This window comes from Pipra filicauda, unplaced genomic scaffold, assembly GCF_003945595.2.
Source record: "Pipra filicauda isolate LSUMZ 115617 unplaced genomic scaffold, ASM394559v2 scaffold116_size3395265_pilon, whole genome shotgun sequence".
Taxonomy (NCBI): Eukaryota; Metazoa; Chordata; class Aves; order Passeriformes; family Pipridae; genus Pipra; species Pipra filicauda.
The window spans coordinates 1,283,798-1,302,548 of record NW_024103618.1 but is presented as its reverse complement, the minus strand read 5'-3'; the positions used below and the strand labels follow the sequence as shown (position 1 = coordinate 1,302,548).

The 18,751-nt window shown below is 40.0% G+C and overlaps 2 protein-coding genes across 4 annotated transcripts in view; one reads left to right on the top strand and one right to left on the bottom strand.

The window, feature by feature from the left end:
* Window positions 1-13,099: 13,099 nt before the first annotated feature.
* On the bottom strand, window positions 13,100-14,254 carry LOC120324000. The gene is made up of 3 exons (XM_039385211.1): window positions 14,249-14,254; window positions 14,121-14,155; window positions 13,100-13,772 (listed from the first exon to the last, which is right to left on the bottom strand). The coding sequence occupies exons 1-3, from the start codon at window positions 14,252-14,254 to the stop codon at window positions 13,100-13,102; spliced, it is 714 nt and encodes a 237-aa protein (XP_039241145.1).
* GABRG1 (gamma-aminobutyric acid type A receptor subunit gamma1) overlaps window positions 14,120-18,751 on the top strand; it is a 63,100-nt gene continuing 58,468 nt past the window's right edge. The window contains exon 1 of one of the 3 annotated variants that reach the window (XM_027717729.2): window positions 14,120-14,344. In XM_027717729.2, the coding sequence (XP_027573530.1) occupies window positions 14,253-14,344 (92 nt within the window). In that variant the 5' untranslated portion in view covers window positions 14,120-14,252. Of the gene's footprint in view, window positions 14,345-14,544; window positions 14,605-16,123; window positions 16,182-18,751 lie in introns of those variants that run through there. The other 2 variants (XM_039384923.1, XM_039384920.1) reach the window with 2 other exon arrangements.

Here is an 18,751-nt window from a genome sequence, read left to right as displayed (position 1 = left end):
CAATATGTAAAGATACATTATAAAAAATGTGCTGTAGTATACAAATTGATTGTTGTTCTTTAGTAACCATGTCTTGGTCTGACTGGCCATGATTTTTATCCAGAATTCCAGCACCTCATTTCACGAGCACTTATCACTAATTTATAAACACTTGTTTTCCCCAAAATGCCTCTACTAGTGAAAAATTATAATTATACACAAATAAATATCAAAGATACAAAAAAATTTATTTGGTGTGATTTCCTCATGTTTCAGAAATGTTGTGATTTTAGATAGAAGCCTTCTGAAGACAGGAGGAAGTTGGACTTGCTATGTAAAGGGAAGAGTTCGACCTCAGGTGTTTTACAGGAGCACAGGAAGAGGAACTGTGAGTGGACAAGACAAACACTGCAGCCAGGCTTGCATCAAGATGGGATTACCTGTTCATCTGCATTTGCAGCAAGTGGAACATTCAGGCATTTCAGAGATGGACAGGAGGTCAAATGGTGTCTACATGAGTGAACTGAAGGTGCGGGTAACCTCTTTCTGTATAACAAAGGGCTTCTTTCTCATGTGATTTAGGAAGCACCACTCAGTGACTGCAGCTGGCTAATGCTGTGAAGGCTTGTGGACCTCCCTTGCTATGAAGGAGTGTGCTCTTAGCCCTACTATCCCTGCTTGTTTCCAGAGTATCAGGGGCTTGTGGGCAGCCATGGCAGTCTTTTCACCAAATTGCCACTATTCTCATTTTGATTGTTGCAGCATCAAAGGTGATGAAACACATCTACTCACTAGGCCCTCATATATGCACAGCTTTTCATTAAAAGAAAAGCTATCCTATTAATTTGTCTATCAATACATTAGATGTATGTGTTAAGAGGCAAAAGAATAAATGATGCCTGATAACTTTAAAATTACAATCAAGGGTAAGATGTCAAAGCAAATGCACTGTGCAGTGCATGTAGGCTAAAGAAACACACCTTATACAAACTCAGGAATTTATTGTTAGTCCAATTAAGGTGTTAGAAATTTAATCAAAATTCTGTTACTAATTTAGTTACAAGGATGCTAACTCATACAGTTGAAATGACCTAATCACAGCAAATTTTCATTTATAATACAATTATTGAACACAGATTTCCTAGTATCTATCTCTGTTTCTTTTACACTCATCTTTATTATTCTGGGTCAGTAGATAAATAGTGTTACTGTTCCTTAAGCAGAATATAATAGGGGAGCAGAGTTGTACCATGGATCCAGCATCCCAGGTGCTTCACTGACAAGAAAATGGTGGTTATAGTAGGACTTCTTCCTTCTCATTTCTGGTTTCGCTTGGTGTTATTTTTATATGTTTACTAACAAACTTATTTGCTCTTTCTTCAATGGTTTGCAAATTCCATGTTAGCATTGGCTTTTAGTATATATAGTGTATTTTCCATGTGTTGGATACTTGACTTTTGCTGTCTTTGTCATCTCTGTATCCAGTACTACCCTGGTCTATGGCCTTAAGGCTTCTGATGCCATCCTGCTCTTGCCCATTCTTTCAAAGCCCATTCTGAATCATGTACTTGAATTTTTGGAGACCCCTGTTTTCCTTCAAATGCCTTGGAACTGTTCTTTCCCAATAAAGTAATTAATGTTATATTAGTACAATCCAGTCAAGCATACAGTCCCATTCAAGGGTAATTCAAGGGTTCATGCCACAAAAAAAAGAATGCTCTACAAGAACATCTATTTGTATACTGATATATTTTGGTAACAACTTGCTGTTAATACCTATTAGTTATGGCAGTATCACTGTTATTGAAAGTGGTTTACCAGAGAAGGAATTTTGGTCACTAGAAATGGAATAGCTATTTTAAAAAGTTTATAGAATATTTTTAACTTGTCCGTATGAGTTAGTAGTTTTTAGAGCTAAGAGCAGATTTGAACAGTTGAACTCAAATCCTTAGTGCACTTTGCACATTGTCAAAAGCTGTGTAGGATTAACCGTGGAGTAATTCTGTTTGAGTGCTTTGCATATGCAAAATTCATTGCTAGGTAGTTCTGGGATGCTATCCCTAACTCATTGATTTGAGCTTATTGCTATTATAAAAATGATTGAATTCTGGTCATAAACTTAACAATTGTTTAAAATCCATTTATGTTTTTCAGAGGTATTTACACCACCTTAAGCAGGTTAGTAACACAGAATGAGGGCAATCCAATATGCCTATTATCAAGTCCTTTCCCATTCAAGATCAGACATTTTGACAGTTACATATTTGAAAAATGATTTGGAGTTTTTTACTGAAAACTGTGGACTGATTCCATTAGAAGAAAGACTTTTAAAAATAAAACATGCCAGTTACAAGGAAAAATTCTGAGAAGGAGTAAAACTTGTTGCAGAGAAGAGGGAGAACTGGGAAACAAACTTCTAACAGCTGTATTAGTGGAAGATCTTCAGTATAGAAGAGTTTGAGCTGATTTTAGAAAAGAGTATTTGAATAAATTTGGTAAGGAGTTGAAAAAGATTTATTGACAGATTTAAAGGCATTAAAAGGCACTAAGATTTATAGCATTTGATGGAAAAGTAGTGTCGGAAAATGTGGTACACTCCCTGGTACTTTGAGAAATCTGATCAAAAACATCAACCCTTCTTTAGACTTTCAGACACCAATCATCAGTTCTTAGTCAAGAAACCAAATACTCAGTGAGCTACTTAAATGTAAAATTCTGACTTAGGACCACATTGCAAATGGATCATTAAACCAATCTACCTCATCTCCTACCTCCTGTAGTTTTTTGTTGAACAAGTGCTAAGTGCTCTTTGCTTTCGACTTGTCTATTTGACAAACACAACTATGGTAAATCCAAAGCAACTGCACTTGATCTCTGCTTTGCTTGGAATTTTTCACAATTTTTTCAGACTTGGTGAAGACATCATGTACTTGAAAGCTTGTATGCTTTCTCCAGCTATTTCACATGCTCTAATACACTATCCCAATTTTTTTTTTCTCTCAGAAAAGACAAAAATTGACAGAACAGATATGTTTCTGCTATCCTGGGTGGTAAAGCTATATGGGGATAAGGATGGAGAATCTACATGCAATGTAAGATTCCAGGCTTGCAAGCGTAAGCAACAGTTGGGGCTCTTGCTCAAAAGCAGGAATGTGAAATTTAAAACAAGACTAGAAGCTATTGGAAAGTCACAATTCTTTAGAGGGATGAGGGCTATAAATTCCTCTGTAGCCAAGGATAAAGGACTAAAACTGGAAACAGCAGGAGGCATAACTACTCTACTTAGCTTGTGCACACCTATCTCTGCTGTAGAGAGGCTGTGATCTACTGTCTATATACAGATACTTGTTTCTGATAAGAAAGAGGAAAGACATCTTGCTATGGGTAAAGAAGCACCCAGTCCAGTGAAAACAAAGAACTAAACAGGCACTTTATGGTGAGGACAGAAAGCCTTCTGACCCAACTTGGAAACAACTTCGTCACATAGACCTAAGATGTCACAGAAAAAGTTTAATATTTTGGTTTAGTTTGTCTATCTGATATGGTGAAAAATATTCAGAGGTTAACGCACTCTCTGTTACTATGGTTGTACTTGTAGCTATTAAGGTGATTTTTTGAGTTGTTTCCAGAGAAGAGGAAAAGTAGCCACAGGCATGCGTATGATGAAAGTGGGAAAAGCCTACTCACCTTCAGAGAAGTGATAGGTACAGTTAATTGGGCATATTGATCTACGACTAGAAGCTTAGGAACAGGAGAACACATCTGATCAACATGCGGCTGAAGTGCGTCTGCACCAATGAACACAATATGGGTAACAAACAGGAGGAGCTGGAAGCCACTGGAAACAGGAAATATAGGAGGTAGTTGCCATGCTGGAAACATAGTGGAGTGCTGCAATGCATGGCAACATCCTCTTCAGAAGGGACAGGAAAGGAAGGAGAGGCAGTGGGGTACCCTATATGTTAGGGAATGTCTTAATTGTCTAGGGCAGAATTATGGTGATGACAGACTTGAGTGTTTATGGGAAAGACTCAGGAGATAGCCAACAAGGCAGGTGTCCTGGTGGGAGTCCATTATAAACCACCCAGGCAGGATGAAGAGGCAGGTGAAGTATTCTATGAGCTGCTGGCTGATGTTTCATGGTGGCTAGCCTGTGTTCTTGTGGGAGACTTCAACTTGCTGGATGTCTTCTGGAAACTCAACATAGAGGAGAGGAGGCAGCCTAGGAGGTTCCTGGAGTGTGTGGAAGATAACCTCCTGACACAGCTAGTAAACAAGCTTACCAGGGGAGATACCCTGCTAGACCTGCTGTTTACAGAGAAGGGCTGGTGGGAGATGTGGTGGTCGGAGGCTGTCTTGGGCAGAATGACCAAAAAGTGATAGACTTCTTAATTCTTGATGAAGTAAGGGAGCAGGTCAACAAAACCTCTGCCTTGGACTTCCAGAGGGCGGTCACTGGCCTGTTGAGGACACTAATTCAGAGAGTCCCTTTGGAAACAGTCCTTAACAACAAACGGGTCCAGGAAGGCTTAACATACTTTCAGAAGGAAATCTTAAAGGCACAGGAGAAGGCCATTCCCATGTGACAAAAGACAAACTGCTGGGGAATAAAACTGGCCTGGCTGAACAGAGAGCTTTCACTTGAATTCAGGAAAAAAGAAATAGAGTTTATGACCTTTAGAAGAGGGGGCAAGCAACTCAGGAAGAGTACAGGGATGTTTTTAGGTCATGTAGAGAGAAAATTAGAACGGCAAAAGCTCAGCTAGAACTCAATCTGGCTGCTGCTGTGAAAGATAATAAAAAGTGTTTTTATAAATACATTAACAACAAAAGGAGGGCCAAGGAAAATCTCCATCCTCTATTGGATGTAAGGTGGAACATTGTCACCAAGGATGAGGACAGACTGCGTTACTTAATGCCTTCTTTGCCTCAGTCTTTAACAGAAAGACCAGTTATGGTCAGGGAAACCAGCCCCTGGGAAAAAGGGGAAAAAGAGAATAGACCCCCTGCAATCCAGGAGGAAGTAGTTAGTGACCTGGTGTGCCACCCAGACACCCACAAGTCTATGGGGCTGGATGGGATTCACCTGAGGGTACCGAGGGCACTGGTGGAAAAGCTTGCCAGGCCACTCTCCAACATTTTTTGTCAGTCCTGGCTAACCAGAGAGGTCCCACACAACTAGAGGTTAGCCAGGGTGATGCCAATCTACAAGAAGGGTTGGAGGAAGGATATAGGGAACTACAGGTCTGTCAGTCTGATCTTGGTGCCAGGGAAGGTTATGGAACAGATCATCTTGAGTGCGATCACATGGCATGTACGTGACAGGGTATCAGGCCCAGCCAGCATGAGTTTAGAAAAGGTAGGTCCTGCTTGACCAACCTTATCTCTTTTTATGACCAGGTGATCCACCTAGTGGATGAGGAAAAGGCTGTGGATGTTGTCTACCTGTACTTCAACAAAGCTTTTGATACTGTCTCCCACAGCATTTGCCAGGAAAAGCTGGCAGCCTGTCCCTTCACCATCCTCGTTGCCCTCTGGATGCTCTCTAATATCTTGTCTCTTTTATACCATGGGGCCCAAAACTACACACTATGATAAAGAGCTGTGGAACATAGATGGTGGAAATTCCTCAGTTTCAGGGACACTGAAAAATTCTGCATGAATGGCAGCTTCTACTCAACACCTGCCATAAACCTGCGGCACACTGAGACTGGCAGCTATTAACATGTAGTTACCTTTGAGACACTTCCTAAAAATGAAAGGTGAGCCTCTGGGTGGACAGTTTTGCTAGGAGCTAATGAGTATTAAATGGCATACAAGGATTAGTAGTTTAGTAGAAATATTTTCAAGTAAATGAGATATGAAACAAAATAGATTAGAAAATTAAATTACATTTTATTTTATTAAATCAGATTAAATTATAATGATTTTTTTCAAGACTAAATAAAGAATCTGTTTTTCATGGTTAATACAGTGTGGAAACTGAGGTGAAGCTTCACAAAAACATGCAATGCTTTTAACAGCTATTAGGGAAATCAAAGACTCTGACATACAGAGTATCATTTGCAGCACAGCTGAAGCAGAAGATAACATGAGTATCACCAGTCTTGTCAGTGGTATTATTTTAGGAGATACTTTCAAAAGAATGGTTGAATTACTACATAGAAGGATCATTCTTAAGAATAATAATTATCAATGATACAAACCAAAGCAGCTGTTTCATCAGTCTCCAATCAAAAGGGTGAATTGATATTGATAATCATAACTGGTAATGGCCTTCCTGAGAGCACATGATAAACCATAATTCTTCCACTTTCAAAAATAGTTGATTTCTATGTTATTCACCAGAATTATCTCCGCACAGCAACATTTTTTTTTTCATGCTAGAATGATGAATTTTCATCATATGCAAATGTTAGAATATCCAAGTTGGTGATTAAAGACAACTGCAGAAAAAATAGCTTGTCTAGGAGCAACAGATCTAAGACTAAGGGTCCTCTAGTCCTACTTTCTGGTATTGTTTGAGAGAGAAAAATATTCTTTTTTATTTCTCTTCTATGTTTAAAAAAAAGAAATCAAAGCACTTTCATATTGATGATGCAATGAAATAGTTTTGAAAACATACCACAAAGTACATCTTTAAAATATTGGCAGACCTCTGCATTATGGCACAGTGGAATATGCCTGTATTCTTTAACCTCCATGCTATCTCAGTGTTGCTAAATGTTGAAAAGTTTGATGTCATCAACAAATGATTTTTGGCAATTAACAGCATATTCTTTGCACAATCTAGTGAAGACCTGTCATAGCAGACTACTTAGGAAGATAGGGGTTTTTTCCTTTTTCTTTCAGTAATTAAACCTGGAAGCAATGCTGGTTTTACATGAAGTATTTTGACGTATTCCTACCATTCCAAATAAATCTATCAACCTGACTGCTGGGTTTACACCAAGCTCTATTGTAGGACAGTTCTATTTGATTATGTAGTGAATATACAATAACAATTAACCTAATTTGAAGCTCAGCCAGATCTCTGCTTATTTCTCTAGTAAGCACAGGAGATACTGATGATGGTAATGTATTCAATATGGGAATTAAACATTTGTTTCTTAAAGTGCTGTATAGTAACCAATAATTGGAAGATGGAAAAGGAACCTTAAGAAGAAAGATGGAGATGCAAAAGTAAGGGACAAATTTAGTCAACTTCAGAGAATATATGCCCTCTATAAAAGGCAGCAAAATACAATCTAATATACCAAAAAACAATCTCTAAATATCTGAAGCTTTTGTTACAATTGAGAGGTCTAGAGGTCAATTAATAATAATTATGGAAGTTCAGCAAGTGACATAATATATCGGAGAGAGAGTGTTAATATTCTGGACAGCATTATATCACCTTTCCTTTAGATTTGCTATGGGATTCTGCTACCAACAGTTTAAATTGGCATTCTGGAGAAAACATTTTTCAATTTTCAGACAAACCAGTCTTATGATGAGACCTTTTTATCTCTTGTGCTTTGCAGATTAAAAAACTTCTTATATTCTAAGGAGGACTGGTCAGGATAGGGTGTACTGAAAGGCCACTTTCAACTTTCAGCAAAGGCTGAGCCAAGTATCAACTGAATCTTTTTGAAACTGGAAAAAGTATAGAACACATTTACCTGCCCCATTATTTTTCTTTTTCACATGTCTTTGTCCTCCTGATCTGACTGGAACTGTAAGTGCTCACAATAGTCAAGTAGAATGGCTGCCCTGGTAGCCTCTAACAAGATAAGACCAGACACATAATCAAATAGTATTCTCCTGAGAGTATCCTATAAGCTGTGAAGTGATTCTTATTCTTGCCATTTGAAGGGAATTTTTATCCTACCTGAAGACAAAAGGAATCAGCAAAAGGAGAAGATTTCTTTGCTATATGATTTCAAAGTATGGGAACACATACATTGGCAGGCCATTTTGCCATAATTCATGCCAAGGTCCTAGTTCTCTAAATAATCACTGTGGCTTTAACTACATTGGCAAGTACCTCGGTGAAATGGAAGCAGGTCTTCAGAGACAATTGGTTGGTACTGAGAACCCAGCACCCACAGTAAGTGTGGTTTGGAGGGGATTTACTTTAGACTAGTACCGATTTAGTTCCATAGACTGAAGACCATTAGTGCTGGAGCACAGTATGTTCCAACTGTCCTGGAAAGCACATCCAGAAAGATGCTGCAATCATCTTCATGTACTCCAAGGCTCACTTTTGAATTGAAGTTCCTCATTTGAACTGAAGTACCAATGTATACCATGTACTCTTTGTACATTTGTGCCACTGAGGTACACTGGGTTGAACTGTGTCACTTCCTTGACAGGGGAAATAGAGCACAGACTGGAAAAGAGTTTGAATGGTGTTCACCTCCTTCCCATGGCATTGGGGTAATCCAAGCTAGACTTAACTTCCTAAATGAACTAGAGTGCACCTTGGTGCCCCAGTCCCCTGTAAGGCTCTTTGCCTTGTCTGCAGCACACTCATGCCTCACACTGGGAAGTACTCCTTGCTGGTCACCATATTCGCCACGAAAGGCCACTGCCTTCAAAGATGTGACTTCACAGAGGAAAATCCAGACTCCTGAGAAATACAGGGTCCTGGACTCTCTTTTCTGGAAAATTGTCTGACAGGTGAGGGAGAGGCAAAGATAAAATTGTGCTGTTAGGGAGAAGAAGAGTTAGGGACTGTGGATTTATGCCCAGTAATACAGGAAAGATCAAAATTTGCTTTTTTCTGGCTCATGTTGAAAATATTTGAAGGTCTAGTGAAAGGTAATGACAATAGTAATAAGCCAAGGGAATGTTTGTGATTTGAAATTATCTTTCTGTACCTAAGCACTTCAGCCTACTTACCATAGATCTGTCTACACTTCAGTTTGTTTTTTGTTTCATCATAGCTTAAGTGGAGAGGAAGGGTAACATGCTAAATGTAAAGGAATATATGCTATATGTTATATATGTTATATGCTATAACAATCCCCCTTCCCCTGGATGCAAAGAGGGGTGCAGTCTTCTTTCTTCATCCATTGTCTTGAGATTACTTCTCTCGCTTAATTTTTAAGTTCAGCTAAAGCTGTACTGTTAGTAATCATTTTAATGAGTAACGTGAGTGAGCAGTTAAATCAATGTATCATAGATGAAATCTTAATTAAAATGATATTTAGTTATGGGAAGTGAGAGTTTCATAATTTATTTTCTATTAAGATGTTGACTGTTTCACTGAAAGCAATTATTTTGTGGGTTTAATCACAATATAAAAGCTTCACTGAAGTTATATTTCTGCATCTTTCTGTTCTCCTCCTTGGATATCCACCATCCTCAAATTTAAAGGCCCATTCTAAAAGGCCAGTGCCAAAGTGTTTGCATTAATTTTCTTTCTTCTTGTGATGTTTTTTACATCTATTGTGACAGTAGGCTACTATGCTGTTTAAGATAGTTTTCTTGAATTTTATCAGAGTAAACATTCACATAGGATTAAGCATAATTATGCATATTTAAAACCACTTTTTCTGAATTGCCCTAAGAAGAATGGAACTGTTTTCATTTGGGCTGCAGGTTTTAAATACCATGCATGTGACTCTGCATTTATGTTTGTGCTTACTCCAATGCATAAATGACGTGCATACTTTTTGAAGATGTTCCTGCCCATGGGAGGGGAAATGGACTAGATGACATTTAGTGGTCCCTTCCAACCCAAACTATTCTATGATTCTATAAATCTAGGGGGTGAGGTAAATTGCTTTGTGAATGCACAGTTAAGGTCTATATTTACAATTTCACCAAAATATTGTTATGTAAATCTACCCTTTTGAAGATGTGACTGAAATGGTCCTTGAGTTCTTGCTGTTCTATATGCCTTTTTTGGTGGAGGACAGAACACTATAATAATTTCTTCTTCCCTCTCCACACACTGGATAACTTTTCCCTCAGCAAGGTAAGGGCTCCCTAAAGAACTACGTGAGAGCCATCAAATTCCCTCAAGCACAGTGAATGAAGATGGACCATCCAATAAGGCCAGGTTTTCAAAGCTCTTCTGCGCTCAAAATGGTAGGCAGGCACACAAATCCTACATCAAGTCTCATATATCCCTGTCAGGGAAGTAGCTATATTCGAGAGAAATAGAGTAAATGTAGGATGTCAGCTGCGGAAAATTACATACGAGTGGTTTTGGGTTCCTCAGTGATCTTGAACAATTAAATTTTGAAGAATCAAAATGCTCTTTGATACTAAGTGTGAAGGCTCCCAGGTGAAAAATACAGTGATATTAGCTATTTATATATTAATGTGGGGGATTTTTTCCTCTTCCTTCTATGTGGACTTCAACTTTAAGTATGAAAATTTTTTTGCATATCCTTTTAGATGAATTACAAATTGTAGGTACCTTGAGGTTGAAGGGGTGGCTTCCAGACTGGAAATCAAGAACTTGTGCTAAATGCCTTTGCTTCTTTTACAGTACCTGAGGGTTAGGTGTATTTCTATGGAATCCAAGTCAATAATTACACTTTTAAGAAGTTAGGGAACAGGTGATACACCCTGGCAGGGTTTTAGAGGTCTTTTACATGGAGTTAATCCTGTTATCTTGCACTCCTCAAACCTGGAGGTTAGAAAGATTTCTGATGATCTTGGGCAGAATTTAGATGCTGACCTGCTCAAACTAGGGTTCTTTTGGTGTTTGTATGGGTGTGGCTCTACAGTTCTAAAGAAATTTTTTAAGTGTATATATGTTTTCTCTGTATCTTCCACTATGAGGTAGCAGCAGAGCTGAAAGTTAAGATGTGATTTTACATCTAAATACTTAAAATCTTTACCAAAATCAAGCTTTGGGTTATTTTTTTTTCCATTTTTCAACATACCATCACTTCCTATTTTATAACTGATATTCGACATTGTGATGAATTAATCAATATTCACTACTTTTTTCTATAGACTTAACCAAACTGAAACTTTCATCTGTAAATTTTTTCTATTTCTTCTCTTTGAAACCATTACTTTAGTAAGGAATCAGTTAAATGAGATAAGCGCAAGAGCAGATTCATAAGAACTCAAGATTCATGTTTTTAACATGGAAAATTAATTACTCTGACAGTAGTCTCAAGCAGTTTCTGAAAGATGGCATTACTTTCCTATTCACCCCAGAACTATGCAGCTCTTTTAACAAATAACTGATAGACTTAAAATGGTTTTGAAAGACAGTGAATTATGAAGCCCTGTTCTTCTATTCATATACTCATTAAACACGACTGAAGAAGAGACAGTGGTTTTCCTTAGCAGAAACCAAACTTAGTAATTATAGTGATTTGAATTCTACAGTTTTGCTTAACCTTGGTCACTTTGCTGTTTCTGAAGTGATGTCTAGCAGGTTCGAAATGATACTATTGACTCCTTTCTTTTTTTTTTTTTCTTTTTTAAAACAGCCTTATTACTCTCAGCAGCATAAGGTGTTTTTAACTGAGAATTTATATACTGTTTTTAGGTTAGCTGTGCCAATACTGTACTCAGCAAGCAGCTGAGAAATATCAGCAGGCCTTAATAACTAACTCGCTGTCCTTCAGTGTATTACCATGTATGAGCATCTCCTTCTTCTAGGCACCCAACTAGGTAATTTTCCCAGCTTTTCTTTGATATTCTTTCCCATTTTGCAGTTTTTATTTATTACTTCTTTTATTTTTCTTAGGAATACAGACAATCTGAGTTGATTGAGTTGACTTCTTTTCCCTCAAGTTTTCTTCTGGTAGTTAAAGATTTTTTATTATTTTTTGTTCCCTGTTTGCTTTTCAAAACTTCTATACCTATTTTCCATCTAGTATTTTACTTACTCAAGGAATAATTTCTTCTAATTTTGAAAGGGGTGGATTTCTATTCTTTACATTAAAGTACAAGGAAAATTCAGATTTGGGACTATCTGAAAATGGCTTGTCCTGATGTCATCCTTAGTCTTGTATCATTTGAGAAATCTCATTGGTGCTGTTTTCATTTTAATTTTATTTTAATAGTATTTTTATGTGTCTTAGCATTCTAAACCCAGAAATCAAATGAAAACTTTCATTTTCTCACTGTTCGTGCTAGGTATTGTTTTAGCCATAATCTCCCATCTCTTTCACTGGTAGCAAGCTGCTGTGTCTACACAGGAGTGACATTAAGTTTTTAAATAGATGCTCCAAACTGCTCACGTAGAAAGAAGATGCCTTGGAATCCTGTAAGTACACTTAAACTTCTTATGTCAAATTTTCTCAGTAGTCACTTTAATTGCATAATATCTTTTAGTGACAGGATGAAATTTTATAGACTGGTAAAGAGTTTTAATGATTCCATAAACATCAGATGCAAAGACATAGAAGCATTCATTGCATATTTTGCAAAATGCGGTCAACTTGACAGATCAATCCATAATAAACCATAGAACCATGGCTACTTTCAGGGCAGAAGGACTTCCCAGAGAGAAAGGGACTTGGGGACAGGCTGTGCTTATGGTCTTGCTGAGGGGGACAGTAATCCTGCTCCTTGGAGCTAGTGCCATCACCTGCAGCAGAGGAGCTGCTTTTGCACTTACTCTGTATTAAATGCATATGCTTTCCTCTGAGCTCATGCCTCTGCCATCATGCTAGGATGCTGCCTGCTGTGTTAATCCACCAGTAAAGAGACCTCAGGTCATACAATAATATGTGCCTTTACCGTCTGCCAATACCCACAGGACTGGCTATTAATTTTCAAGTCGTTGAATTTTCACTTAATGTACTGCAGCTCTCTGAAGCGTGGTGAGTTTCTTTAACCATTAAAGCAGCTGTAAGCTGTACATATAAAATAATAACCAGATGATGATGTGTAAAGACAAAACACTGCCTTTCATCGGCATAACTACCGGATGGGGGGTTATTTACATTTCTGTGCAGTGACAACTTGACTCGAAGGAGTATGATGATGATGATGACTATAAAACGGTTTGCGCCTTGCGCTGAGAACATGTTGTGCAGATTACTCCAGAAGCGCCCTATAGAGAGCTCCGAGCAGGGGCATCTCAGGGGCCGGGAATTTGGGCTGGGGAGAGATTCAGGGACCATCCGACCCTGAAGACGAGAGAAGACATAACGCGTTATCTAAGCTTTGGTGCCGTCGGGACGTGACCGCCCGTCCCCACGGCCGAGGCAGAGGCTGCGAACGTGGAACCTCCGGTCGCCTCCGCCACCGCGGTGCTTTCCCTGCGGTGTTCGGGAGAGGGGTAGCTGGCGGGGTGTGTTTGGCTACTTTGCCGCGTACGTCTCCTGAGAGAGGCAGAAAGAGGGAGCAACCGAGGAAGAGGAAGGAGGAAAACAGAAGGGAAAAAAAACCAAAACCACGCGTTTTGCACGCCCTGGCGCATGTCACAGCTCAGCACCGCGCATCGCCCTCCCCGCGGCTCGTCCTCGCCGGGCGCTCCGCGGCCACGCAGATCCGCCTGCAGCCGCCGAGCCTGCGCCCATCGCGCCTTGGGAGCGCGCAATTCCCGCGGCTGCCCTTGCGCGCCCATCACGCCGCCTGCCTTCAGCATGGCTATAGGCACCGCGGCTGGAGGGGTGTGCCCCTTCTCCTGGGGACGAACGAGAGGCTGGCGGATGTTCCCTTCCCCATGGCTGGGACCGCCCTCCCCAAAATCGCGGTCGTGCCGGACGCGGGGCCGTGCAGTCTCCGCGGGTGTCCGTGCACATCTCCCGGTGTTTCTGCTCCCCGCTGCGGGTCTCCGCTTGGCAGGGCCGAGGGGCTGACTCTCGGAGCCGCTGTCGGAGTAGCTTTAAAAATAAAAAAAATTAAATATATATATATATCTATATCTTTAAACATATATTTATCATTCTATATATTCTGCATATTTATATATGCATATATACATATATGTGTGTGTGTATATATATATATATATATATATATATATATATATATATGATCTATTTCATTTCCCTCTTCGGAGAAAATACCAAATCAATGCCACCCTTTCTCCCAAGCATGTTTCCCTTCTAGTAAAGGAGGCTCCACCTCTGCTAGGGATTGATTCGCCCAGCAGTTTTTAGGATAATTTATGGAGCAACCTGATGAGCCTATTGGGCGAGTTGCTCGGTCCTTGGAGAGTGGGTTTCTACCTGTTTGGGTGTTTCACCCTTCCCGTCCCCTCCCTCTGCCTGCCGTGTGCCGGGGGGTGGTGGGATTAGCAGGGTCGCTGTTCCTCAGCCTCTCCGGAGAAAACCCGGGGAAGGGAGAGCTCCTTCACGCTCATGGATGCATGGGGGGGCCCCACGCCCCGCTGGAGCCGTCGCCGCGGGGCCCGATTGCTGCTGCTGCTGCTGACCGTGCGGCTGGGGAGCGGGTGAGTACGGCGGGAAGCCCCGCGCCTGCCTCCCGCCGGTGCTCGGCTACCGGCGCTTCGCCCCCTGGGCTGAGCTCGGGGGACGTCGGGCGGGCTGGCGGCGGGGGCAAGGGCAGGGGAGGCGGCGTGTGCTGCGCCGCCAAACTTCAACGGAAAAGGTGCCGATGCTGCCACTGTGGCTCCCACGGGCGGCTGCGGGGGGAGCCGGCACCGGCAAAGTAAAAGTTCAGCCGCATCCCACTTGTTCACTGGGCTGGCTGGTGAGTCCAGGCTCGGCTCTGTGCTGGGGAAAGCGCGTCCCAGCCATGCCGGGAAGGGCGGCGGGGCCGTACCGTGCCGTGCCGGGGGCGGCCCGGGGCAGCGGGAGGGGGGGAGCCCCCCGCCTGGAGCGCAGCGAGCTCCGTGCAGCGGTGCCATCCCGTGCCCGCCGGGGATGCGGGGACATGGGGCGCGAGCGCGCCCCGCGAGGGACCGCGGCGCTGCCCGCACCTTCCGCGGGTGGTGCGGGGGCACCGCTCCCGGCGCTGGCACCTTCTCGGTGTGCTGGCCGCGCAGCGGGACATCCCGCACGGCACCGGCTCCTGCCTCTGCACCTCTCGGGAGTGCGATCGGGCTCACGCGTGGGATGGGGCAAGGGCACCTGCTCAAGTCCCAGAACTTGGAAACGTACGTTTTAAGGGAGTTAGAATATTGAGCTGAAGGGTTCTGAAGAAACAACAGTTTGGTACATGGTACATTTACATGTCTTATTAGTACCCATAACAAGTTAACGAAAAGGAATCTGATCATTCAACTCCATTAATCATTCAGAACTAATGGGAACCATTCCACAGGTTACACTCTCATAAAAATCACAAAGCAGCACTGAAAGGGTATTTGACTGTTGGCCAGTGTTTTTTTCTTTTTAACGATAGACCAAATTATCATTCTAAGAGGATATAGAAATGTGTAGTGTAAAGGCTGGGGGAAAAAAAAAAGAAAAGAAAAAAAGGGAAAAAAAATCCATTAAACATTTTTTAAAGTCTATCAGACTCTAGACCACTTCTCCACACTGAATGATGATTTATCAGTCTGTATGTTGATCTCATGACATCTCTCATCCTCAGAAGGCTGTTGTGTTATCCTAGTTAAAACCACCACTTATTATACTTTATTTATCTGTGTCTTAAAATCTTGGTATATTATGGAAATATTTTTCAAAGGCACTGATGAAAATTATACCAGTGCAGCTGTGCATCTTCAAGATGTTTCTTAATGATCATAGTGTACCTCAGGTATGAAAGAAATTATCAAGTGGTTTCAGAGAAAAGAATATGCATGCTAATTTATCAGTTCAAAGACTTAGTTACAAAGGAGGAGGACTAGCTAAAAAAAAATTATTTTTCTTTGTTTGTCAAAGTGTGGTTTGGATTACAGGACTAGGTTATGTATGTATGCATCTCATTAGCATTAATATTTATACATAAGTTGATAAGAAGTCTTCAGTGAGAAAAAGAGGTAACATTAGTATTTATAAATAAGTTGATAAGAACTCTTCAGTGAGGAAAAGACATAACTTACATGCATTATTTTATTCTGTATTACAGGACATCTCAAATAAAATGGAACCTTTGGTATAAATATCCATGTATTTTAATCAACTATTTTCAGCCTTGCTTTTCATTCAGAGACTACATGGAAAAATGGTGTTTGAAAGATTTATCTTCCCCCCCTCTTTTTTTGTTTTAAGTGACAACAAATGGATATGTTTTGCAGATCATTATTCTCTGGTGTGTAATGCGTGTCAACTCAGGATGTTTGCAGAGACCTCTGGTGCCCTTTAACAGTCTGCCACAAAGTAGGATGGAAATACTATTTTTCTGCTTCTTTGAATGCCTCTCTGTAGTTTCAGCCCAAGATTTTCCCTGAAGTTCAGACTAAAACTATTACAGTAGTAATGCTTTTCTCAAGAATAGACCAGGTTGCACCAGTTCTGACTGTTTTTCTAAAAACATCTTGCAGGAGCCAGCCCACCTTTTCAACACATACTTTTAAAAGATTGCAAATTGCAATGATTTTAGTACGCGTTTATACACAAAGTACTTTGTGCTGAGTGTGAGTAAAGTTATTTCAGCTGTTACGAATGGAGCTAAAGCCTAAGCAAGGACACTGGAACTTGAGCTCAACCAAGAGTTTATGATTTTAAGGTGCTGCCCCAAAAGCTATAGTGTGACATTACACCAAATTTCCCTCACCAAAGGGAACTCTGTAAAACAATTGTTTATGCCCAGTTCTTCATCTGCAGCACAAACAGACCAGAAAGGCCAATGCACTTGATGTAACTTCATGAGTTATTGTTTTGAAGGACTACTTTTGTCAATAGCAGACATCTCTTCTGTAGCAGAAATTGGGCTGTGAACCTTTCTATAAGGGAAAGAGTAGTTACCCAGCAGTCACTGCAGTTCTAAATGTTTGGCAAAACCATTATTCTTGTTGAACTCAAATAAACAGATAATTCATAGGCAGAGCATAAGAGCTGACAGTATAATTATTTCTTTAGTTCCAACCATACAGGTGCAGCATAACAGTAACATTTCTTCTAATTTATACTGTTTTAAATAGTATGTGCTGGTCAGCATGCGTAACAGTATATTGTAAGCTTAACTTTAGTTTGGCCATATCTTCCCTTTAGTTTTGTGATCTGATGTTCTAAAAGAAATTACAAATGCTCTGCTGAAATGCAACTGTCAGCACTGTCAGAAGGTACAAATGTCAACTAATATTTTCTTTTCTATTTCAAAGTACCTGTTAGGAAAATATACAATACAGCCTACGTTTTCTTCTCACATAAATTCCTGGATCAGAGTTAAACTTGTCATAACAACATTGGTTTCTTAGTGCTTGATAATAGTGATTTACCATTTCATTTGAATGTCTGTGATGTTTATTCATTATTATCCTCACTTTTATGTGCTTTGCTCATGATGTGACAGTGAAGAACCTGTTATTAAGCAGCCCCAGTGGTTTAAAATATAGTTTATTTTATTAAAAGTTTGTTAATAATTTCTTTTGTTAGTATAAAGTTTAAAGAGACATAAATATTGAGAAATATTGAGAAATTCTTTGCACATAATCGTCTTTCAAGGTTTCAAGGAAACCTTCCAACTTTGTCATTCCGTTAAAAAAAAAAAGCTGTTAGCAAACTGAACTACATTTTCAATTACTTTTAACTTTCTTTTTGTTAAATATGCCTAATGCTACAAAGAAGACCTTTGCTACCTATTCAAGCCTTTCTGAGCTGGACAGAAAAGGCTACAGGTGAGCACTTGTTGACCTTGTTCAACTTTTTTTTCTGAATATGTAGGTCTGTCCACAGAGTTGATTACAAGGGAATTGGGGTAATATGTGTTTTTTCTTTGAAACTGCAGAGGAATTGCAATAATCTTGGTCAAATAGAACACCTAGTTTCTATGACCAGTAAGTGAGACCACTTATACGGACTAGGCATATTCATTGATTGAAAGTGAGTTGCTTTGGTTTAGGCTATCATATATATAAACTAAAAATGTCATGTATGTTGTACTCACAGAAAACCAAAGGTAAGCATCTCAAGGCCCGTTGTTGTTGTACCATTTATGAGAGAAGAGTACTAGCACATTTTTAATTACCTGCATAACCCTTTCTTGCATGGCATACTAAATTGATCATGTACTTGAGCAAAATAATGTTATTACTTATTTGGTAAAGAGGATCAGAGACAACTGCTAATTATAAATGACTGTAATAAACTGTCAGGAACCTTTCAAAGGATTGTGGATGACAATGACACTAACTTTTATTTCTTAACAATTTCTCTGAATGGTAATAATTTGTACAGAGTAATTTAGAGGCAATTGAATTAATCTGGAGATGACACATGAGTCCTGATTTTGTGTTTCACACATGCAAACATTTTTAATAAGACTAAAAATAGTGTGGTGAGTTCAATGACCTACAGGCCTATGTAAAAACTTGATTCTGTAGATCTAGGCTTAAATCATTCACCAACACTGAACTAATAGAGGTAACTAGAGAGACTAGAAAGATCATCAGTAGTTCATCAGTACAGAACTTATTTCAAAGAAGAGGGAAATCTCAATGATATGGCAAAGATGGAAATAGTTTCTAAAATATGCTTTAGTCGGTAGATGTTCCAGTCAATAGGATCTGTTAAGACAATCCAGTCTTATATGAGAATAAACAAAACTGAAGAATTTACCCCGGCTTCTGTATCAGGTTTGCTCCTTCAGTATAACTGTTCTAAGCCCCTGCATAAAGACAGCATGAGGAGGAATCCAGTGAAGTATTGTACAGTATTTCTAGACTGAGGTTTCTCTGGCTTCCAGCCAGTGGATCTCTTGCTTTCTTCTGCTCGCAAAAAAAGCTTGA

Bases quoted from the DNA above. Each gene is read 5' to 3' on its own strand.
- LOC120324000 (XM_039385211.1), bottom strand. The intron at 13,773-14,120 runs GTAGAAACCCAC...TTATTTTTAAAG, and splicing joins AGGGTGAAACACCCAAACAG to CTACTCCGACAGCGGCTCCG.